The sequence below is a fragment of the Oratosquilla oratoria genome, chromosome 29 (assembly GCF_046742065.1).
Source record: "Oratosquilla oratoria isolate Oo_2021 chromosome 29, ASM4674206v1, whole genome shotgun sequence".
Classification (NCBI taxonomy): Eukaryota; Metazoa; Arthropoda; class Malacostraca; order Stomatopoda; family Squillidae; genus Oratosquilla; species Oratosquilla oratoria.
This window is the reverse complement of record NC_134805.1, coordinates 15,571,232-15,595,089: the sequence shown is the minus strand read 5'-3', so window position 1 is coordinate 15,595,089 and position 23,858 is coordinate 15,571,232. Positions and strand designations below refer to the sequence as shown.

At 38.8% G+C, this 23,858-nt stretch overlaps 1 protein-coding gene across 1 annotated transcript in view; it reads right to left on the bottom strand.

The window, feature by feature from the left end:
- Nucleotides 1–440: 440 nt before the first annotated feature.
- Nucleotides 441–23,858, bottom strand: part of LOC143040621 (voltage-dependent calcium channel subunit alpha-2/delta-1-like) — a 57,912-nt gene continuing 34,494 nt past the window's right edge. Inside the window, exons 7-13 of the mRNA XM_076211785.1 lie at nucleotides 18,013–18,163; nucleotides 17,632–17,792; nucleotides 13,333–13,475; nucleotides 10,010–10,257; nucleotides 9,709–9,871; nucleotides 2,543–2,722; nucleotides 441–2,110 (exon numbers count right to left, since the gene is read on the bottom strand). Of these exons, the coding sequence (XP_076067900.1) occupies nucleotides 2,015–2,110; nucleotides 2,543–2,722; nucleotides 9,709–9,871; nucleotides 10,010–10,257; nucleotides 13,333–13,475; nucleotides 17,632–17,792; nucleotides 18,013–18,163 (1,142 nt within the window). The 3' untranslated portion in view covers nucleotides 441–2,014. The remainder of the gene's footprint in view (nucleotides 2,111–2,542; nucleotides 2,723–9,708; nucleotides 9,872–10,009; nucleotides 10,258–13,332; nucleotides 13,476–17,631; nucleotides 17,793–18,012; nucleotides 18,164–23,858) is intronic.

Genomic DNA, 23,858 nt, shown 5'->3' with positions numbered 1-23,858 from the left:
GCATCACAGTATCATCCGTACACATTCTCCACTCACCCCTATCTTCTGTATTCTCCCTTCCTTCCACAATAGGCATCCCCCTCTTTCCTAATGCCTTTTTACCCCAGCTACTCATTTCATCCTTCAGCAAATCCCAAATCAGTCCAGTCTACTTTTCTTTCCTGGATTCCATTGTTTCAAAGTCATCATTCTAGTTTGTTTAAACAGGCTAAGAATACCCAAGCCTACTTGAACAAACTAGAATATTGGTTTAGAAATGATAGAATGATAGTTTCCCTTCAAAAACCATCACGAATATTAATCATTCCAGTAAACCATGAATTAAAGAAACATCCAGTAATGAAATTGAATGGACAAACCCTTCTATTGGAAAAGAACCAATTCAGCCATATTTGTGAAAATTTATATATTAATGGCTTAGACTGGTAATAAAACTTGCATGACAAGTGATTTTTATTTACTTTGTTACAATGATCCATATAGCTTACTGATAAGGGTAATTAACATTAAGTGGACATCAAGTGACTATGAAATAAAAGTAGTTTCAGTTCAATATGACTGTTAATGTAAATGTTAAGGCAGTTCTTAAACAAAAAGAAACAAAATTTAATTTCTAGGGACTGTACAGGAATATCCATCAAGTAATTATTATATGAAACACATTCAAGTGTACTTTACAGATTATATACACTTCACAGCTGACCAATACCTTTGTAACAATTTTTTTCAAAGTCACTCTCTCCTTAACTGGCCAGTGGTCCACATTTAAGGGCACAGATTCTTTCTATACAGACAGACATGATATGCTCACGTACTTGTAAACACTTTGGTCTGAAGAAATTTTGGTACCTACCTCATTATTATGATACATTAAGAATATGCAGCTTATTACAATTTATTCTTGATATAGTACATATTATACAATGGAATACTGCATGTAATGAGCAGCCATATACATTAGCAACTACTCAGTACAGTTTCCTGCTGAATATACATATTAGGAAATTGCAGGCCTCAGAAGTAGTTAAATTAGAGATGATATACTCTGTATCAAGCTAAATTCAACTAAAGGAAAACTTAGATATTGTGTCAGACACATAATGCTTCAACTTTCTTATAACCTATTATGCTTTTCCTCACGTCTTATTTACAGTTATATAGATGTGCACATACAATACTTATGATTGTTGGCTATTGATAAAGATCTCATCCTAATAATTACCACAACCTATACTAAGACCAGTCATGACTTGTAAATCTAAATAATCCATTAAGAACAAATTTTTCTGTGTCATATAACTAAGTATTCTCAGGTAAAAATGTCGAGATCACATGCTAACCATGGAAAAATATTTCATGGGATCAACCTATTTAAAAGAAGTTGCAACACACACTTCCTTATGTACACTTCTTTTATATAGGCAAAACATACCTCATGGTATAAGAAACATCAGTACATATTAACAAGAGAGTAATAAAGGAATCATATTCATACATGAAACAAAACATACTATACTAGGTATGGAAATGTTAAAAGTATCAACTCTGATCATACTAATACATTCCCCATGTCAGAATTTCTTTAAAAGTGAATTTCCAATTGAAAAACTACTCTCTAAAAATTATTGTCTTATTCATCTCTATCACAGTACCTTTTTAAAAGGAATAAAATCTGTGTATGACAAATTTGATGATTATAATTTCTATGTAGCTCTGTATGCAATGATTAATAAATGCCTAAAGTAGCCTGTATATCTGGACATACTGCAGTTTTATTGACAACACTTAGGTTCACCTATAAAATATATATCTGAATTACTATGAATGAACAATATATTCTTTTTAAGCTCATATTAAAACAATAATTATAGATCACAAACAGGTTACTCCAATTCTACAACTTTACTGAAAGCCTGAAAAACAAATGCATCATTTATCATAAACATGAAATAGGTTTCAACTATTTACATTAATAAATCACTCTTTAGAAAACAGACTTTAGAAATGTACAATTTCATGGTAACAAATATTTCAAGAACCACATGAAAAACACTACAACACCACTAAATGAAGGTTTTGGAAGACTACTACTGCTTTCCATATCTGGATCCTGCAAACAAAACAAAGATATGTAGACAGACAGACAGACAGAGTAATTGCACAACTGGTGGTTGGCAAGTGTTGGATTAAGAGACATAAGTGTACATAACAATTATGGTTAAGCTGAACACATATATTGGTTATGAGAATATGTAATAAATTGTAAAGATAAACATAATCATTCACACAATTGAGATGATATACTCTGTATCAAGCTAAATTCAACTAAAGGAAAACTTAGATATTGTGTCAGACATAATACTTAAACTTTCTTATAACCTATTATGCTTTTTCTCATATGCTTTTTTCTCATGTCTTATTTGCAGTTATACAGATGTGCACATACAATATTTCTTGAACATCTTATAAATGAAAAAAAATTCGTTCTGGTCTAATTGTTTAGGAACACCATGTGATATAATATTCATTAATTCATACATACCGGCAATGAGCCTTTGTAACATCCTGCAGGAGGTTTGCGAAACCTTTCTTGCAGCATACAAGGGTCTGGTCCAGGGTCACGTACTGGCTTGTGTGGTACAGGCTTGACTTCACATTGAACATCTGGGGCCTCCGCCACAACAAGGACAGCATTTATGTCACTCATTTTTTTCACTATAACCTGCATATTGAAGATGGCTTTGAGTTTTAATATTACTTGAAGCCTTCTCATATTTAAGTATTTACTTCCATTAAAAATCCATGTTGGGTAATATAAATCATTCATTTTAATATTGAACAATTGGTTTTCATGGTATCATATTTCAACAAATTACAGTTTTCCATTATTTCTAAATATCACCTTTATGTAAATGTGTGCACTTGATCAAACATTATCGCTCCAGTAGAAAATATAAATGTTGTTCTCTATCAAATCTGCCAGGTTAAGAGAACAGACCATGGACACTAAAGTCAGTGTGAAAGTGGAACAATCAATTCCAGTTCAAGAGCCCTAACCAGCTTTCCACCCTACCCCACACATATATGTTGAATTTGGCAACATTCAAAGATTGAAAAGAAAGAGATGACTTGATTTCAGTGTTCAGTTGGCTAAAGGGAGTAGACTATAGTGACAGAGGAGATCTTTTGATTAGGGATGGAAGGGTTTAAGAGATCATTCGAACTAATTAAAAAGGACTAAATGTTCAAAGGATAAGAAGAAATAGTTTTCCATATGGATGCATAAATACTTGAAATAACTTTGAAGGTTATAAACCAAGCTGGAAAAATATACAAGTATGATAATTGTACATACATACATACATACATACATACACCAACAGTTTTTTCCCAATTACAAGGGAAAACAAAGGCATAAAATCCACTCCCATCCATTCCATCCTCACATACTCTACTCCCATTCATCCTCCTCCCTCCCTCTTATCTTGGCTCCTCCTGGATGACAGGTCATCCTTGCATCTCACCCACTGCCCTGGGTCAGAAGCAATGTAGCAAGACAGAACATCCACAGCAAGGCCATTTAATTTAATTGAGGGCACCCCCTCTCTCTCCCCTCATAAAAAAAAAAAAAAAAAAAAAAAAATAGAGAGAGAGAGAGAAAGAGAGAAAAGACGGGGAGAAATTGCTTCATGTTGCATCAAAATATCATTCACATTTATTCCCCCTATCCCCCACCCACTCCCATGTATCACATCATCCATACACAGCCATTCTCCACTCACCCCTATCTTCTGTCTTCTCCCTTCCTTCCTCAACTGGTATCCCCCTTCTTTCTTAATGTCCTTTTACCCCATCCATCTTATCCTTGGTTGCCTCATCATGTTCACTCCTTCCACCTCTGCTTTCCAGACCTCTTATACTAATCTTTCTTCACTTATTCTTTCCATGTGTCCAAACCATCCTAATACTCTTTCCTCAACCCTAACTCCTAACTCTCTTTCCACCTCTGCTTTCCTTCTCACCTCCTAATTTCTCACTCTATCCAACCTAGTAAATCCTACCATACTTGGCAGGCATTTTATCTCAAAAACATTCAAACTCCTCTCTTCCTCTCTTATGTTCCATGTTTCTGCCCCATACAGTGCTGTCAGCACAATCACTCCTTTTGTACAATCTCCTCTTACCAGCCATTCCCAAATGTCTATTTCTCATTACACTTTTTAATCCCCCAAGGCATTTCCTTGCTTTTCTTAATCCATATTCTACATCCACCTCCACTCCTCCCTTTCCTGACACATTCGCACCCAAGTATCTAAAGCTATCCACTTCCTCTCGTCTCTCTCCCTTAATACTCACTTCCAGTCTGCTGCAATACTCTCCCCTTGTACATCTCATCACCTTACCTTTGCCCACATTAATCTTCACCTTCCTTCTTTTGCACTCTTCCCCAAACTCTGTCACTAACTTCCTTAATCCTTCCTCTGATCCTGCTACAAGCACATATTCATCAGCAAACAACAACTAGCTTATCTCTATTTTTTCTATTTTCTTTAACCATCTCCAATCCCCAGTGCATTACCCTTGCATTTACCTCTTGCACCACCCCATCCATGTATAAATTGAACAGCTAAGGTGACATAACACGTCCCTGGCAAAGTCTCACCTTTACCTCAGACAACTTTCTCCATTTCTAATTCTAATACAGGCTTTACTACTCCCATAAAAACTCTTGATTGCTCTTAACAGCTTTCCTCCTATGCCATGTATCTGCAATACCTCCCATAGTGCTTTCCTGTCTACCCTGTCATAAGCCCTTTCCAAATTCATAAAGGCCCAAAAAACATTCTTACCTTTTACTAAAGCTTTCTCACATATCTGCCTTACCACAAAATCTGATCCACACAACCCTACTTGTCCTAAACCCACACAGCTCCTCACCAATTACTCCCTCTGTTCCTCTCCTAATCCTCTAAATCAAAACCATCCCATAAGCCTTCCCAACTACACTCAACAAACTGATCCCTCTGAAACTACTACACTCACACTTGTCTCCTTTCCCTTGTAAAGTTGAACTATAAAGGTTCTCCTCCATTCCTCTGGCACTCTACCCTCTTTTAGATAAACATTATATAATTGTAAAACAAGGAATATAGCTCAAGTTGGAACTGCATTAAATTAAAGATACAAAAGTAGAATTTGCATAACTAGGAATTAACTGTGCTTACTAGGGGTTACTAGGCTAGATAGAGTGAGAAATGAGGAGGTGAGGAAGAAAACTGGGGTGGAAAGGGAGTTGGGAGGTAGGGTTGATGAAAGAGTATTAGGATGGTTTGGATACATGGAAAGAATGAATGAAGAAAATTTAGTAAAAGAGGTGTGGAAGGCAGAGGTAGAAGGAGTGAACATGAGGGGGTGACCTAGGATGAGATGGATGGATGGGGGTAAAAGGGGCATTGGGAAAGAGGGGAATGTTAGTTGAGGAAGGGCAGAAGAGGACAGAAGACAGGGGGTGAATGGAGAATGGTTGTGTATGGATGATGCTGTGATGCATGAGGTGGAGTGGGTGGGGGATGTGGGAGTGAGGGAGTATGTATGAGGAATAGATTGACACAGCCTGAAGGGATTTCTCCTTGTCTTCTCCTTTTCTACATGAAGGGACAGAGAGGGGGGGGTTGCCGAATTGATGAATCGGCCTTAATGTGGATGTGCTGTGTCTTGCAACACTGTTTCTGTCCCAGGGCAATGGACAAGATGCAGGGATGACCCATCATCCAGGAGGTGCCAAGATAAGAGGGAGGGAAGAGGGTAGAGGGGAGTGGAGTATGTAGGGGATGAAATGGGTGAGAGTGGTTTCGATGCCTTTGTTTTTTGGCTGCCTCCCATGTAAGGGGGAAAAAGCCTTTGATATATGTATGTACAAACATGGATGGAGTGGTGCAAGAGGTAAATGCAAGGGTAGTGGGTCAGGGATTGGAGATGGTTAAAGAAAATGGAGAAAAGTGGGAGATAAGTCTATTGTTGTTTGCTGATGACACTGTGCTTGTAGCAGGAACAGAAGAGGGATTGAGGAAGTTAGTGACAGAGTTTGGGAGATAAATGTGGGTAAAAGTAAGGTGATGAGATGTACAAGGGGAGAAAGTGGCAGCAGATTGGAAGTGAGTATCAAGGAAGAGAGACTGGAGTAAGTGGATAGTTCTAGACACTTGGGTGCAAATGTGGCAAGAAAGGGAGGAATGGCAGTGGAGGTAGAATGTAGATTGAGAGAAGTGAGTAAATGCCTTGGGGGATTAAGAAGTGTAATGAGAAATAGACATTTGGGAATGGATGCTACGAGGAGTGATTGTGCCGACAGCACTGTATGGGGCAGAAACATGGAACATAAGAGAGGAAGAGAGGAGTTTGAATATGTTTTAGATGAGGGGTTACTAGGCTGGATAGAGTTAGAAACTAGGAGGTGAGGAGGAGAGCAGGGGTGGAAAGGGAGTTAGGAGATAGGGTTGATGAAAGAGTATTGGGATGGTTTGGACACATTTAAAGAATGAGTGAAGAAAGATTAGTAAAAGAGGTGTGGAAGGCAGAGGTGGAAGGAGTGAACATGAGGGGGTGACCAAGGATGAGATAGATGGATGGGGTAAAAAGGGCACTGGGAAAGAGGAGAATGTGTGAAAAAATAAATTGATGCAGCCCAAAGGGATTTCTCTGCTTCTTCTTCATTTCTGCATGAGGGGACAGAGAGGGGAGGTCGCAGATTTAATGAAGCTGCCTTGCTGTGGATGTGCTGTGTCTTGCGATACTGCTTCTGACCCAGGACAGCGGGTGAGATGCAGGGATGACCCATCATCCAGGAGGAGCCAAGATAAGAGGGAGGGAAGAGGGTGGATGTGAGTGGATTATGAAGGGATGGAATGGGTGGGAGTAGTTTTTATGCCTTTGTTTTTTGGCTATATATATATATATATATATATATATATATATATATATATATACCATAGGCTTTTTTCCCCTTAACAGGGAGGTAGACAAAGTCATAGGGCATACCGTATATACTCGTCTATAGGGCGATCTCATGTAAAGGTCGACCCCCCATTTTTGGCCAAAAAATCTGGACTTTTCCATATACAGACGCTCCTCAACTTACGTTTTAGTTACGTTCCGAACGGCCGAACGTAAGTTGTTACTGTACTATACATCCGTAAATTCTATTACCGTATCTTATAAAACACCCCTAAATCATTAATTATACACATAACATTGTAAAATAATAACATTAATTTCAAATGAATTAAATTCAAGCAACATAAATTGAGATGGTGGAGGAGGAGGAGGAGGCAAGGCATGTTCAGTTTGTCGTTTGTGCAATGTAAACAATGGACGCAGCGTCATGCGCAAGTATCGTTTGAACTACGGAGAGCGCGCTAAACTAAAAAATTCACTCAAAACTTTTTTTTACAATTTTTTTTTACAGACAGTTCAAACGTAAAATCGAAAAAACGTAAAACGAATGAACGTAAGTAGATTAGCGTCTGTACCTCATGTATAGGTCGAGTGGCTTGTTTTTGTTTTGGTGCTGTGAGCATTCCACTGTCTTAATGCTTTGAAGTGGCATGGCTTGCCTGGTATAGCAATTGATTATTATGGTTTTTTCACTTCATTAATTCCGATGTATTTTGGTTTATGTTTTTTCAAGTTCACTGATTTTAATATCTAATAAGTTTCACTGAAGTTGCCATTTCAGCAGAGTGAAAAACTTGAACAGATTACCAAGTTTTTTTTTTATGAAAGTAGCAGTTGCCGAAAAGATTGACGAGTTAAACACCATATGAGGACGGAGCCTATATTTGTACGATGTTTCGCTTAAAACAACTTTTTCAAGTACAAGTTGAGACACATATGCTTGAGATTAAATAAGGGGAAAGGAGGGAACGGGGAGAGAAAAGAAGTAGGGGGGAAGGGAGAGGAGGAGGGGGATTGAACACTGGGAAAGGTTGAGAATGCTGGCCCAAACATCCGTGGGCAAAATGTTCATAAAGGGTGGTTTAAATATTTTAAAAATGTTTGCTGGCCATGGGTATTTGGGGAATTATGTGGGGCGAGATGTTGAACATGCCCCTGTTTTGTTCAATAGTGTTCGTCCCTTGAATGATCGCTGTTTCTAAACACTTCCTGCGGATTTTGTCTGGTTCTCGTGTAGTGACATGATGCATCCTACGACCCGTCACACACTGATCAAAGAAATCTTCGGAACTAGCCTTTCCAAGTTCCTGTAGTTGGCAAGCGTAGTTCGCAAGGGTGTCCCTACCAGCCAGCAGTCAGCCAATCAGGAACTTGGAAGGCTCCTCACGTTCCCGCCAGCCTCCCTTAAAAGGTCGGCGTTTCGCCGAGATGGGCAGAACAGTACCGACCAGCGCACAAACTACATCTCCTCGTCCAGTCTTCTAGCTGTCCCATCAAGCCTCGCCGTCATCATCTGCTACCGCCTCGCTGACGTTAGGCTCCACGTCCAGCTACAACCATAAGCTCCACTAAGCTGTGGCCTTAGTCCGAGCTTCACCTTTATTTCTCATGTGACACTTCTAGTGTCGCACCTTGTGGCTAATTACCAAAAGAAAGAGATTAGATATTTTGTGTTGATTTTCATTTGTCCTGCCGTTGTTCCGAACTAAAACTACTACACTCATATCAGCAGCTCTGCATTCTTCCAGTCCATAAGATGGTTTTCCTTGTTTCTGTGTGTCACACATGCATTGGTGGTGACATCATGCCTCACATCGTAACGGTGTTCACGTATTCGTGTATTCAGGTCGCGTGACGTTTCTCTGATGTAAACTTTATCACATCCTGAAGACGGAATACGATAGACACCAGCTTTGGTGCCCGGTGTTTGGTTGTTGTGTATTTTCGTCTTCGTGATGTTTTTTATCGTCCTGCTTGTCTGGCACACTACTTCCAAATTGATGGTTCTTAAAATATGTGTCAGGTTGGTGGCAACGTCACTGGTTGGCAACACGAGACATCTTGTTGTGCAGCAGGACAACACAACAAGACGTCTTGTGTTGCCAACCAGCGACGTTGCCACCAACCTGACACATATTTTAAGAACCACCAATTTGGAAGTAGTGTGCCAGACAAGCAGGACGATAAAAGACATCACTAAGACGAAAATACATAACAAACAAAGCCGGTGTTTATCGTATTCCGTATGGGGTTACCGTATCTAGAAGGAATTTCACATGTTTTGGTACGTACCGTGTATTTTATGTCCCCGACTCCCCATTGTTTACTGGTAGTAACTAGTAGGTAAATATTTTGATTTCTGAACCTAAAGAAAAGGTAAGAGTTCTTCCTAGCCTTTCTTGTCATGTCTGGATTTCAACCTAACAACATTATTACTTGTGTATAGGTTGACCCCTAGGTTTTGGCTTAAAAAAAATTCCTTAAGATTTTGACCTATAGACGAGTATATACGGTATACCCACTCCCACCCATTCCACTCCCATCCACCACCCTTTCCTCCCTCTCATCTTAGCTCCTCATGGATGATGGGTCATCTTGTGTGATTATATTTCATCAAAGGATACTTCTCTGTTGTCCAATCAAGAACTGTGGTGATATGATTTTATAATTTTTCTCAGTAATTCAACTATGGCATGTTAACCTGAAACAACTACATTCTTACAGTTCCATAATGTACTTTTTCAAGAAACTCACCTTCCGACTTGTATTTTTGCAAGTGTGTGTACTTTCATGGAAACCATGTTCATTGAAGTAATAAATGGCTCCTTTAGTGGTGCAGGTGGATTTGTTATTAATGACTGTAATGCCAAACTCAGAAATGGAATCCACTTCACGAGTGAGGAGGCTCATAACAGCACTGAGTAAAAGGAAAGAGAAAAATAGCAATAAATCTATCAACAAAAATAAATTAAGATATTTTAAGCTGAATACAAAAGAAGTATTATTGCTGCTTTTATCTTCTAAGTTTAACAGAAAACAGAGATCATAATAATACCTGTACACAATGTACTGAAGGTATCCTGCCATGGATAGGAGGTCCAGAAACATATTTCCTAAAGCTATTAGTGGGTTTCGTGCAGATAGGAAAGATGATACACCAGCACTTGAAGTATTGCTTGCTGCTGGACTGCATATAGCTTGTGAATCATAATAAGTATGCTGCCCATAGATCTTTGCACTCAGAAGGTGATCCATGAGGAAAGGATCTACATCACCTAAGAATTCTGGTTTGCCACTGCCCACCTGCAAAACAACATAAAAGTGATGCATTTACTGGATTAATGATTATCATTTCAATTCTAATGGTGAAGATAAAAGTAAACTCTTCCCCTCTGTGATAAAGTAGATTTTGTATATAATAGCATAGAACATAGGTTCCCAAACTTTACCATACCAAGGACCCCCCAGATATTTAAGTCCCATCCAAGGACCCCCAGCCAATCAAAAGTTATTATTACCATACCAAGATACCCATTACATGATTATAATGCAATAAATTTACTATTTGCATATTCCAACACAAAGAAAGTATAAAAATAAGTATTTAAAATATTTTCAAAATTTTGTCGATTTTCGTTTTACAAACTTTTCCATCTTCAGTTCACACTTTCTGTAAGCATAGAATAAAGCTTGAATGAATATAAATAGTAATTAAAAAGAAACAAATGAAATATTATGACATATATAAATGTAATAGAGAAGTGCTGGCTGATTGCACAACAAAATATTATCACCGACACTGTAATGACAGAGAATCAGTGTTGTATATTTTTATAATTATATAGTTTTTTCTGGAGTTAATTTTTTTCCATTGTGTCACGGACCCCCTAGGACCTTCTCAGGGACCCCCAGGGGTTCGGGGACACCAGTTTGGGAACAAATGGCATAGAAAACCTATCATCCCTGGTAAGGGAAAACATGTTTTAGGTGCCGACTATTAGGGTCTGCTTCAAGTTTATCCCATTGATGGACTTGTGGCATGTGTCATATTAGTTCTGTCATGATCATCTGTGTTGTGCAGTTAAGGAGCTGTTTCTGTTACTGACTAGGAAGAAAAGCCTGTAGAAGTGGTGTGTGCTCAAAGTATATATATATTATCACAGTGACATGTAAAAGAACTCCTATACCTATATACCAAAGGCTTTTTCCCCTTATAAGGGAGGTAGTCAAAAGGCACGTAAACACTCCCATCCACCACCCTTTCATCCCTCTCATCTTAGCTCCTGTATCCCACCCACTGCCCTGGGTCATAAGTAGTGCACCAAGACACAGTACTGAAGAAAATACTGTATGATAACAATACATACATACATACATATACCAAGGCTTTTTCCCCCTTACAAGGGAGGTAGCCAAAAAGGAAAAGGCATAAAAACACTCCCACCCATTTCATCCCTAAATACACTCCACACCCCTCCCACTCTCCCTCTTATCTTAGCACCTCCTGGATGACGGGTCATCCCTGCACCTTGTCCACTGCCCTGGGTCAGAAGCAGTGTCGCAAGACACAGCACATCCACAGCAAGGCCGCTTCATTAAATCGGCGACCCCCCCCTCTCCGTCCCCCTTTGCATAAAAGGAGAGGACGGGGAGAAATCCCTTCGGGCTGCGTCAAATTTTGCTCACACAAACTACCTCACCCCCCACGCCCATTCCTCCTCATGCAGTCACAACATCATCTATATACAACCACTCTCCACTCACCCCTGTCTTCCGTCCTCTCCTGTCCTTCCTCAACAGACATTCCCCTCTTCCCCAAAGCCCCCTTCACCCCATCCATCCACCTCATCCTAGGACGTCCCCTCATGTTCACTCCCTCCACATCTGCCTTCCATACCTCTTTTACTAGTCTTTCTTCACTCATTCTTTCCATGTGTCCAAACCATCCTAATATTCTTTCATCAACCCTATCTCCCAGCTCCTTTTCCACCCCTGTTCTCCTCCTCACCTCCTCATTTCTCACTCTATCTAGCCTAGTAACCCCCACCATACTTCTCAGACACCTCATCTCAAACACATTCAAACTCCTCTCTTATGTTCCATGTTTCTGCCCCATACAGTGCTGTTGGCACAATCACTCCTTCATACAGTCTCCTCTAAGCATCCATTCCCAAATGTCTATTCCTCATTATACTCTTTAATCCACCAAGGCATTTACTCGCTTCTCTCAATCTACATTCTACCTCCACCTTTTCCTGCCACATTTGCACCCAAGTATCTAAAACTATCCACTTCCTCCAGTCGCTCTCCCTTAATGTTCACTTCCAGTCTACTGCCACTTTCACCCCTAGTACATCTCATCACCTTACTTTTACCCACATTTATCTTTAGCTTTCTTCTATCACATACTCTCCCAAACTCTGCCACCAACTTCCTCAATCCCTCCTCTGATCCTGCCACAAGCGCATTGTCATCCGCAAACAACAGCTGGCTCACCTCCCACTTTTCTCCATTTTCTTTAACCATCTCCAATCCCTTTCCCACTACCCTTGCATTCACCTCTCGCACCACCCCATCCATGTATAAGTTGAACAGCCAGGGCGACATAACGCATCCTTGACGCAGTCCCACCTTTACCTCGAACCACTCACTCTCTCCATTTCCAATCCTGACACAAGCTCTACTACTCTCATAAAAACTCTTGACAGCTCCCAAAAGCTTTCCTCCTATCCCGAATATCTGCATAACCTCCCACAGTGCCTTTCTGTCTACCCTATCATAAGCCTTTTCCAGATCCATAAAAGCCCAAAAAACATCCTTCCCCTTTCCTATAGCTTTCTCACATATCTGTCTTACCACAAAGATCTGATCTACACAACCTCTACCTGTCCTAAATCCACACTGTTCCTCACCAATTACTCCTTCTGTTCCTCTCCTAATCCTCTCAATCAAGATCCTCCCATAAGCCTTCCCAACTACACTTAACAAGCTAATCCCTCTGAAACTACTACATTCACACTTGTCCCCTTTTCCCTTGTAAAGAGGAACTATACAGGCACTCCTCCAGTCCTCCGGTACTCTACCCTCTCTCCAGCAAACATTAAATAACCTCACCAGCCAGTCCACCATCACGGTACCTCCCTTTTTCAGACATTCTGCATGGTATCCATCCAGACCAGGTGCCTTACCTGCTTTCATCATCTTAACAACTGCCTTCACCTCATCCTTCCTTATTTCTCCTCCATTCTCCTCACTCATCACTCTCATTATCTTCACATTTCCCACTGCAGCTATCTGATAACAATAGTGTTAAGAAATAGTAAAACATGAGTGCTATCTCTGTACTTCTTTGTAAAATATGATTAAATTAGCACTTACATGTTGTTGATTTGAAGCAACAATGAGTCCTCCATCATCAAGGAGGAAGCATACCATCTGACCATCTCTTTGGCAGATACCAGAACCCATGTTGTCCATCAACAAGTCATTCATGAAACGGGGCTTAAACCTAACACCAACAACTGGGAGACAAGAAATCAATATGATTAACAAGATATATTTTCTAAGCCATAGCAATGTAATTTTAAAAACTTTGTATAAACAAAATAATTGTTATCATATATATACACATATCTACATAAAAACCTATTCTAAATTTAAGTTCTATCAAATAAATCTAAAGTGTAAAACACACATTGTTCATAAAACAATATAATTTAGTTATAAAAACAAAAAGCAAGTACCATATAGTGTGTATTTGAAACTTTGCCAATCATCATATATAACATCATTAAGTTTTTAAGAGGAAGCATCAGATTTTTTTTTTTCTTAGTTTAATTACCCCTGAAGTTTGCTGAGTTTTCTGTGAAAATGGCATCTTGATACCACAATTTTTTTCTGTATTTATTTGCTTTCCATTTGAAGGTCCATTCAAAGGTCCCACACACCGCAGGCCACATGGCTTGTCACTATTTGCAACTCTGAAGTCTTTTTTTACTTTTTTCTTTCCTTTCCAACCAGTACCCTAAGGTTTAGGTCTTTTAATATGTGTGGATGTGGTACAGATGAGAGTAAAAGGGAAAAGATAGGCCGTATGTTTGTGAGAAGATGGATGTGCTGGCTTTGAGTGAAACTAAATTGCAAGGGAGGGGCGAGTGTGAGTTTGGAAGTGTAGCTGGGAGGTTCTCAGGAGTGAAGAGGGGATGAGGGAGAGAAGGGGTGGCTATACTACAAAGGATTACAAAGGTGGAGCATGCCGACAGGAGACTTTTGGTCCATATCTAGGTCGGATGCAAAAAAAATCATAATGATAAATAAATAAATAAATAAATGAATAAACAAACCCCGTAATAATGTAAATAATAAATAAGATGCATAAATAAATGCATAGGTATAGTTGAATAATAAACAAACTTATAAATAGTAAATAATAATAAATTGACATATAACTAGTAATAAATGAGAATCAAGCAAATAATAATAAACAAACAAAAATGATAACAAAACAAATAAAAAAATAATATAAAATGAATGATAGTTATTACAGCATCTTGCTTAGGTGCTTATCTAAATGATTCTTAAAGCTCCAACTGAACTATATTGCACTGCCTCTGCAGGAAATTAATTCCATTCATTAACTATACGGTTGGTGAAGTTCTTTCTACCCACTTCCAAATTAAATCTATTTCCAGACAGTTTGAGACCATTGTTTCTTGTGTGATTCTCATTCAATGAGAAAATGTTGTCACTTTTAATGTTGCCAATGTCCTTTAGAATCTTAAAGACCACTATCAAGTCACCTTGGAGTCTACACTTTTTTAAGGAAAACAGATTCATATGTTTTAGTTGATTTTCATATGATTTGTTTTTGATATTTGGAATCAGTTTTGTGGCTCACCATTGTACTTTTTCCAATCTGTCAATGTCTTTAATGAGATTCGGTGACCATAGGGAAACAGCATATTCCAAATGTGGACAAACTAACAATTTATATAGCTTGTTAATGAGTGATGGACTTTTGGAGTCAAAAGATCGCACAATCAGTCCTAGAATTTTATTTGCTTTCTCAGAGGCTGAAATAGACTGCTTAGATGATTTGAGATTGTTACTGATAATTACGCCAAGATCCTTTTCACAATCCACTTTTGTTAACGAATTTCCAAATAACTTGTAATCATACTTACTGTTATTTTTACCTATGTGCATTACCTTGCATTTACTTGTGTTAAATTTCATTAGCCACTTTTCAGACCATTGCTGTAATTTATCTAAATCTTCTTGAATATCTAATTGGTTTAAGTGATCATTTGCCATTCCACACAGTTTTGTATCATCAGCAAATTTGGAAATAGATTTTAGTCTGTGGTCTATATCATCTATATATACTATGAATAGAAGTGGCCCAAGAATGGAACCCTGAGGAACTCCACTCATAACATTTTTCCATCCAGAAGTTTTTCCATTTAAAACAACTCTCTGTTTATGATCATTCAACCAATTACTAGTCAAACTTAATAGGCTACCACTTTTTCTGTGTGAAGCTAATTTAGTAAGAGTCTTTCGAGGGAGTGGTATCAAAAGCTTTTGCAAAGTCTAGATATATTAAATCTACATTGTTTCTTTTGTCATCATTCGAGATAACTGTGTTGTAGAATTCAAGTAAGTTAGTCACACAAGAATGTTTCTGTCTGAAACCATGCTGGCTATAATCTATCAAACAGTTACTTTCTAAATGATGTTCAATAGCATCTCTGATGATAGTTTCCATCATTTTTCCTACGATTGAAGTCAAACTTATAGGCCTGTAGTTATTTGGATTCTTTTTGTCACCTTTTTTGAATATGGGAGTAACGTTAGCTAGCTTCCATTCTCTTGGGACATCTCCAGATATGATGAATTTCTTGAAAATAATTTCTAATGGAACAACAATCTCATTTTTCATTTCCTTTAAGATTCTTGGATGCCAACCATCTATACACCTTTTAACTTTTTCTTTTGTTATATTTACCATAGTGAGTAAGAATACCCTAGACTTTTCACAGGTTTGATTTTGGAGTTCACTTCAAAGTGTTTTGTTTACGAATACTGAGCTAAAATAATTGTTTAAAATATCACACATTCCTTCCTTTAAATATTCAAGTTGACCATCAATAGATAACAGTGGACCAATGTGATTCCTAACAACCTTTTTATCTCTAATGTAACTATAGAATTCTTTGTGATTCTCTTTGGATTTATCAGCGATATTCATTTTGTATTGTCGCTTTTGTTTTTTTATTTTCTTTTTAAATCTCTCTGTATTAACCCCTTCTATACGGTGCCGCACACGTAGGCGTCATGAGGAGCAAGTGGATTCGCGACGCTGCCATATCGGCGTCTTGATTATATTTATTGTAGTCGCCCCTGTGTTTTTACATTCTCCCAAATGTGCCCTGAATCCCATTCTCTGTGGTTTTCAAAATTCGCGGGTGAAAGAGAGAACGATCGATATAAGCGGTGACTATATTTTATGATGCGAGTATTATTACGACACGTCGTACGGCTGGCATTGGCTGCTGCCCGCGAGATTTAAGTCCCGTAGTGAAGTGGTTAATACCTAACTTTGATAGTCATTGGATGCACCCGAGCACTTGTATTTCTTATAAGCCTGTCTCTTTTTAGCAATACTTTTTTCAGTTTCTTTGTCAAGCCATTTTGGGCGAGCCTGATTTGGGAGACATCTATCCTTCTTTTGCACACCTTCCCAAACTCCATCACTAACTTCCTAAATCCCTCCTCTGGTCCTGCTACAAGCACAGTGTTGTCAGCAAACAACAACTGGCTTATCTCCCTTTTTCTCCATTTTCTTTAGCCATCTCCAATCTCTAGCCCATTACCCTTGCATTTACCTCTCACACCACCCCCATTTATGTATACATTGAACAGCCAAGGCGATATGACACATCCCTGGCAAAGTCCCACCTTTACCTCAAACCACTCACTCTCTCCATTTCTAATTCTAATACAAACTCTACTACTCTCGTGAAAACTTTTGACTGCTCTTAACCCCTTCCATACGGTGCCGCACACGTAGGCGTCATGGACTTAGATCTCGGTGGCAGCAGCCAATGCCAGCCGTATGACGTGTCGTAATAATACTCGCATCATAAAATATAGTCACCGCTTATATCGATCGTTCTCTCTTCACCCGTGAATTTTGATAACCATAGAAAATGCGATTACAAAAGAATTAGAAAGAATGTCATTATGGAGGGGCGACTACAATAAATATAATCAAGACGCCGATATGGCAGCCTCGCGAATACACTCGCTCCCCATGACGCCTACGTGTGCGGCACCGTATGGAAGGGGTTAACAGCTTTATTCCTGTCCCATATATATGCAATACCTCCCACAGTGCCTTCCTGTCTATCCTGTCATAAGCCTTTTCCAAATCTGTAAAAGACTAACATACATCCTTAGGTTTTCCTAAAGCTTTCTCACATATTTGCCTTACCACAAAAATCTGATCCATGGTACCCCTACCTTTCCTAAAACCACATTGTTCCTCACCAATTGCTCCCTCTGTTCCTCTCCTAATCCTCCTAATAAATACAAATAGCCTATGGAAATTATGTAACACTTCCCAAATGGTTAAAACCAAGGCTCCCAGACTATAAAAAAGTAGAAATATATCACCTGCAGCTGGTACTGATATGCCAGAGTTCTGCACATAAATGGGCCGACTGAGAAGAATTCCATCTTCATGAGGTATAGCAACAAGGTTTCTTGAAATTGTTCCTCTACGCAGAGCTGGGTTCTTGAATGGATCTCTCCAATCACTATATATATGACTCTTACTAGAATTGAAAATAAATTCACATAAGGTTTATGTGTCATAAAAACAATCAACTCAACAATAATAGTAACTAAATATATAAGATGCTTTGAGTGTATACATTTATGGAAGGTGATCAGATACTTTCAGTATTATACTTAAAGATTGCTGTAGTTCATAAGTTACACAGTTAATTGCATTCTATATCTATATCAATACATTCATTCCCTAGCTATCCTTACGTCTCTGGATGCACTCTTGTTAAGCCATATCGTGTATGAATAGTTCTATCAAAGATATGATTGGATGAGCTCTGACTTTGCCTCCAGGTCCTCAGCAAGCTCTCCATCCACTCTTGGGACCACAAAAGACCTTGAACTAAGTCTTCATTACCTGTAAATTAGAGAGTATTCCAATTATAGAACGAACAGACTGATCTCCTGATTCAAGAAATGTGCAGGGTGTCCCAGTACAAGAATGTTGTGATCATGAGGTATTTCAACTATGGAAACATTGACAGGAAAAATTTGGTAGGAGATCAGTAAGCACAAAAGTTTTTAGATGTGACACAAAATATTTTCCTAAAACAAGTGATTACCAATACTATGAGGGGAGAGAGTACTCTGGACTTACTATGAACTAAAAATGAGAATTCAATGAGAAACATTAAAGTGGGAGATAGTCTAGGCTCTAGTGGTCATCAAGAAATAAGATTTAATATTATATGGGAAGAATTAAATAGTATAAATAACATTCTAGTTACTGACTTCAGGAGAGTCAATTTTGATGAGATGAGAAAGTATTTATGACAATTGGTCACTTATGAGACCAACCCAGGGGACCATGACAAGGTAAGGTACACAGTCAGCCTGGACATCATTAGCACAGTCAAGTGTTGGGTCACGGAGGGTGATATGTGTACCTTGGGTCAGGTCACTCACAAGCATGAGGTAAACAACATAGTCAGCACAAAATAAATTTATTCCCCCACAACTGTGAGGTCCAGTACTAATACTCCCAAATAGATGACGGATAGGCTGAAAATCATAATCGGAATAAAAATGGTTTTATGCCATAATAAAAAATGAGGAAACACACCTTAGATCTAAATATGATATAGCTAGACTGGTTAAAAAGAACACATGCTAAGCAAAATGTAACTACAAAATTAAGGTTGCCAGACAAGCGAGATTCAACCCAATAGACTTCTTTCGTCTCTACAGAACAAAAATATAAGGAAAGGATAAGTTTAATTAAAAACACATTAATGTCATGATAGATTTAGAGGAAAAAATAAGAGCCATCTAACAAATATTTTCTAACAGTGTTTACAAATGAGAGGTTAGCTATGGTATCTGACTGTTACTTGGTTTTTATTGGGGATGAAGAAAGTACACTAACATCAGCATTAGCAAGGGAGATGTAGTCAAACAGACTGATCGACTTAAAGCTATAAAATCCCCAGGTCTGGACATAATTTTTTTGAGAGAGCTCAAAGAAAGTAATCTTGAAATCTGTGACCATTTAACTGAAATATTTAAAAAGTTGGTTGACACTGGTTTTGTGCCTATTGCTTGGGGGCGGGCAAATGTTTTTCCTGGTTTCAGAAAGGGAGATAAATCATCTATATGCAACTACTGGCCAATCAGTTTGACATAAATTTTAGGTAAAATGCTGGAATCAATAATAGCAAATAGAATCAAAGATTACATCAAGAGACAATTTGATTTGTGACTCACAGCATGGGTTCACCAAGGGTAAATCATGTGTAACTAATCTTCTATCTTTTTACACTAATGTTATCAAGGCATCAGATAACAATTATAGTTATATTAATTACCTCAATTTTAGCAAAGCGTTTGACACAGCGCCCCACCAGACTACAGAATAAAATCAAAGCCCATGGCAGAGGAGGAGAACTGTTTGAATGAATTAGAGCATGGATCAGTGACAGAAAACAACAGGTCACCACAGTGTAAAATCCACATAGGGAAGTATTTCTAGTAGAGTTCCCCAGAGCTCAGTTTTGGGTCTCTTATTGTTCATTATATACATAAATGATTTGGACAATGGGATTAATAGTGATGTTAGTAAGTTCGTAGATGACACTAAAATAGGATGCCTAATTAGGTCAGGAGACACTGAGATTCTGCAGGAGAATTTTAACAAATTGTTCACATGGTCAGTGAAATGGGAAATGAACTTTAATACCTCAAAATGAAGTATTTTAAACATAGTTTTACACAACCCAGAAAGCAGATATAGCTTGGATAACAGTTAGAGAAAACTGAATGCAAGAGAGACTTGGGAGTTCTACCAAGTCATGACCTTAAATCAAGGAAACAGTGCATTAACACCAGGAATAGAGCTACCAGACCATTAGGTTTCATTACTAGGACTCTTACAAATAAAAATGCAGAGGTAATTATCAAACTCTATCTGGCATTAGACCCATCCTTGACTATGTAGTACAGTCTAGGTCTCGGTCCTATAGAACGGATATCAATTCACTAGAATCAGTACAAAGGAAAATGACCAAAGTAATACATGGGCCTAGAAATTTACCTTATGAGGACACACTTAAGCATTTTAACTTATACTCTCTGGACAGATGCAGAGAATGAAGTGATCAAATCGATGTGTTCAAGTGGATCAAAGGCTTTAATAAGGGTGACGCATATAAGGTCATCATATCAAGACAACAAGGCAGGATTCAGAGTAATGGATTTAAATTGGATAATTTTATATTTAAGAAGGAAATAGGCAAGAACTGGCTTACCAATTGAGTGGTTAACGAATATAATAGACTTAGTAACCATGTAGTGAGCAATGAAACTATCGGTTGTTTTAAAAAAAGGTTAGACAGCTTTATGGATGGGGATGACAGGTGGTAATGGACATGGAACTGATTAGTGTAGGTCTTATGGCCTCTTGCAGTCTCCTTCATTATTATGTTCTTATGTCTATTTATGTACACACCAAAAGGTTTCTTCCCACTTACAAGGGAGGTAGCCAGCTAAGGCATGCACCTATTCTCCACCCATCCAACACCCATTTGTTTCCATTTTGAAAATCTCTTAGCCCATTGTGAATGAATGGCCATCTAATGTCCCAAACCTACAGTGAGCAAACAATACTAGGGGAACTAAAGGAAATGGGTGACATAGTCACTATATATCTACATTTGACCCTCATTTTTCCAGACTAAGTGGTGCAGGAACTGGTCAATATAATGAAAAAGTCTGAATAACACAAATGTATGTATATAATGCAAATAAAATGAAATAACCATCCTGAAAAAACATAAAAGACAATAGAACTATAATTTTGTTTACCTTGACAATATGTACAATGTAATTACACTATTTACAGGACCAAGATATCTTGTTAATCCCCACCAATCTCTCCTGCACATACCACTTCATATCCTCAGCATCTAATGCAGAACCTTTTCCAGTCCTAACATTTTTTCTTGGTGCACCTTTACCATTTTTGCTTGCTGATGCATCCACACAGTACTTAGCAGAATATTCTATCAGCTTATCTCTTGACTTTCTAATGTCCAACACAGTTTGCTTGGCCACACCATAATCCTCACAAACACTCATAACATTAGCTCCTTTCTCTAATTTTCTTATGAATTCCTGCTTTTAAGCCACAGTTATTGCCATTCACTTATGCTTAATAGACTTGGGAGGCATAATTAATAGTTTTAAGGTATCTACTTATTCTAAAAAATGCACAAAACTGTTCACTGGTACCGGACAAAACACAGTTTATGAGTGTAGGTTGCACTTGTTTACAACTGCCTGCCGCCACCTATTGGGTATTTCTGGCAGTACCTGAAGCATACATTATTTGAATTCATTTGTTGGCCGTCCGGACTCAAATTATTACCCGGATCCTCTCTAGATAAACCGAAATCTGGATTAACAAGGGTCATGTGTATATACCAACGTCTTCTTCCCCTTGTAAGAAAGGTAGCCAAGTTAAAGGCACACCCACTCACACCCATTCATAGTCACACTAAATATATCTAAAACATACATACATACATATACCAATGGCTTTTACCCCTTAAAGGGAGGTATCCAAAAAACAAAGGCATAAAACCCACTCCCACTCATTCCATCTCCACAAACTCCACTCCCATTCACCCCCCCCCCTCTTATCTTGGTTCCTCCTAGATGATGAATTAAAATATGAAATTAGAAAATTCAGCTTTTCAAGTACAGCTGTGGACAGCTGGGTAAAACTTGCAAAAAAAAATGGGTATTTCCACTTGGATTGTAAGAGGCGAGAAAAAAGGGACGGGGATTGGGACTAGGCATCCTTCTCTCTGTAGCCCCCACAGGGGACATTCCTAAAAAAATAGTAAAGGCATAAGAGGGTATAGGAGTTTTCCAACCAGCACCCTATGGTTTGGGTCTTTTAATGTGCGTGGATGTGGTATAGATGAGAGTAAAAGGGAAGAGATAGGTAGTATGTTAGTGAGAAGAAAGATGGATGTGTTGGCTTTGAATGAAACTAAGTTGGAAGGGAAGGGCGAGTGTAAGTTTGGGAGTGTAAGTGGGAGGTTATCAGGAGTGAAGAGAGGGTGAGGGAGGGAAGGGGTGGCTATTCTAGTAAGTGAAGAGATAGGTAAATGTGTAGTGGAGTGGTAGGAGGTTTCCTCAAGGATAATATGGATGAAGGGGAAAATGGGAAAGGAGATGTATTTACCTAGTTGTAATATATGGGAGGGGAGCTATGCTCGTGGTGACCCGTCTTTGTATCTCTCCACATCAAGTTATATCTTAAAATCTTGTATAGTGTTAGTGTGGGTTTTTGTAAGTGGATATGGGCCTGGCAGTGAGAAGAGTGTAGAAGAAAGGGAGGCCTTTTAGATAGATTTAAATGAGTGCATAGAGGGATTGGGGAGAAATGTCAATGTAATAGTACTGGGAGACCTTAATGCTTGGGTAGGAAATGATCCAATTGATGGAGTGGTTGGGAAATGTGGAGTTCCAGGAAAGAATCGTACTGGAGAGTTAATGGTGGAGATGTGTTAAGAAAGAGAGTTGATGATAGCAAATACAGTGTTTCAGATGAAAGTCAAGCATAAGTACACATGGGAGAGGGTGGTGGATAGAAGGGTGGTAGATAGAGCGTTAATGGATTATATAGTGGTAGATAGGATTATGATAGTAAGAGTTAAGGATGTACATGTGCTAAGGGGAGAGGGTGGGGAATATCAGATAATTTTTTGGTGGAAGGTAAGTTGTTGTTGTTGTTGTTGTTGTCATTCCCTAGACTGTCTGTCCGAGCAGTCCCGTCTCCCCAAGGAAGGCCACAGCCGAAACTGGGTTTTCCCACAAATCCTTTATAGAGTGTATGTTGTGTTGTTTGCGTGCATGATTGTGTATAATGCAGTCTTCCATTATGTGTTGTATGGTATGGGGTGAAGTGTTACATCCTGGGCAGCTGTTCACAACACGGTTGTCCAGCCTCTTCTGGTAGCTTAGAAGTGCTGGGTGGTGACCGCATCGCAGTCTGGCCAAGTGGACTCTGTCCTTTCGTGGGAGAGAGGATTCAGAAGGGTGGATATCAGGGGGTCTGGCATGCAGCAGTGTGTTGTCTTTCAGTGTGTTAATGGAGCGGTGAGTGATATGATTATGAATATGTTTCCGGAGGCTGGTATTTGGTGGTTGTGGAGGAAGAGAAGAGAGAGTATCTGTGCGTAATAAAGGTCTTTGGGTGTAGTTTTAATGTTTCTTGGTGTGTGTGGGTGTTCTGCTATGTAGTGTAGCAGGTGTGATGTGTTTGTGGTGGCTGCAGCAAGTGTTTGTGTGCCTCTCATGTCGAGGTGGTCCTTGACTTTGAGGACTTTTGTTTCATGGTGTAAATGGTCTGTAGGTGTTGTATTTGTGCTCACTGAGATTAGGAGCCCATGCAGGACTCGCATAATTCATCACTGAGTGTATGCATTGTTTGTATATTGTTATATTAGTTTCTTTGTTTTGTCCAAATGTTGTTCCAGTGATTGACTTAAGTGCGTTAAGTCTAGGTGTGCATTTGTTTTTTATGTTTGTGAGGTGTTGTTTGAAAG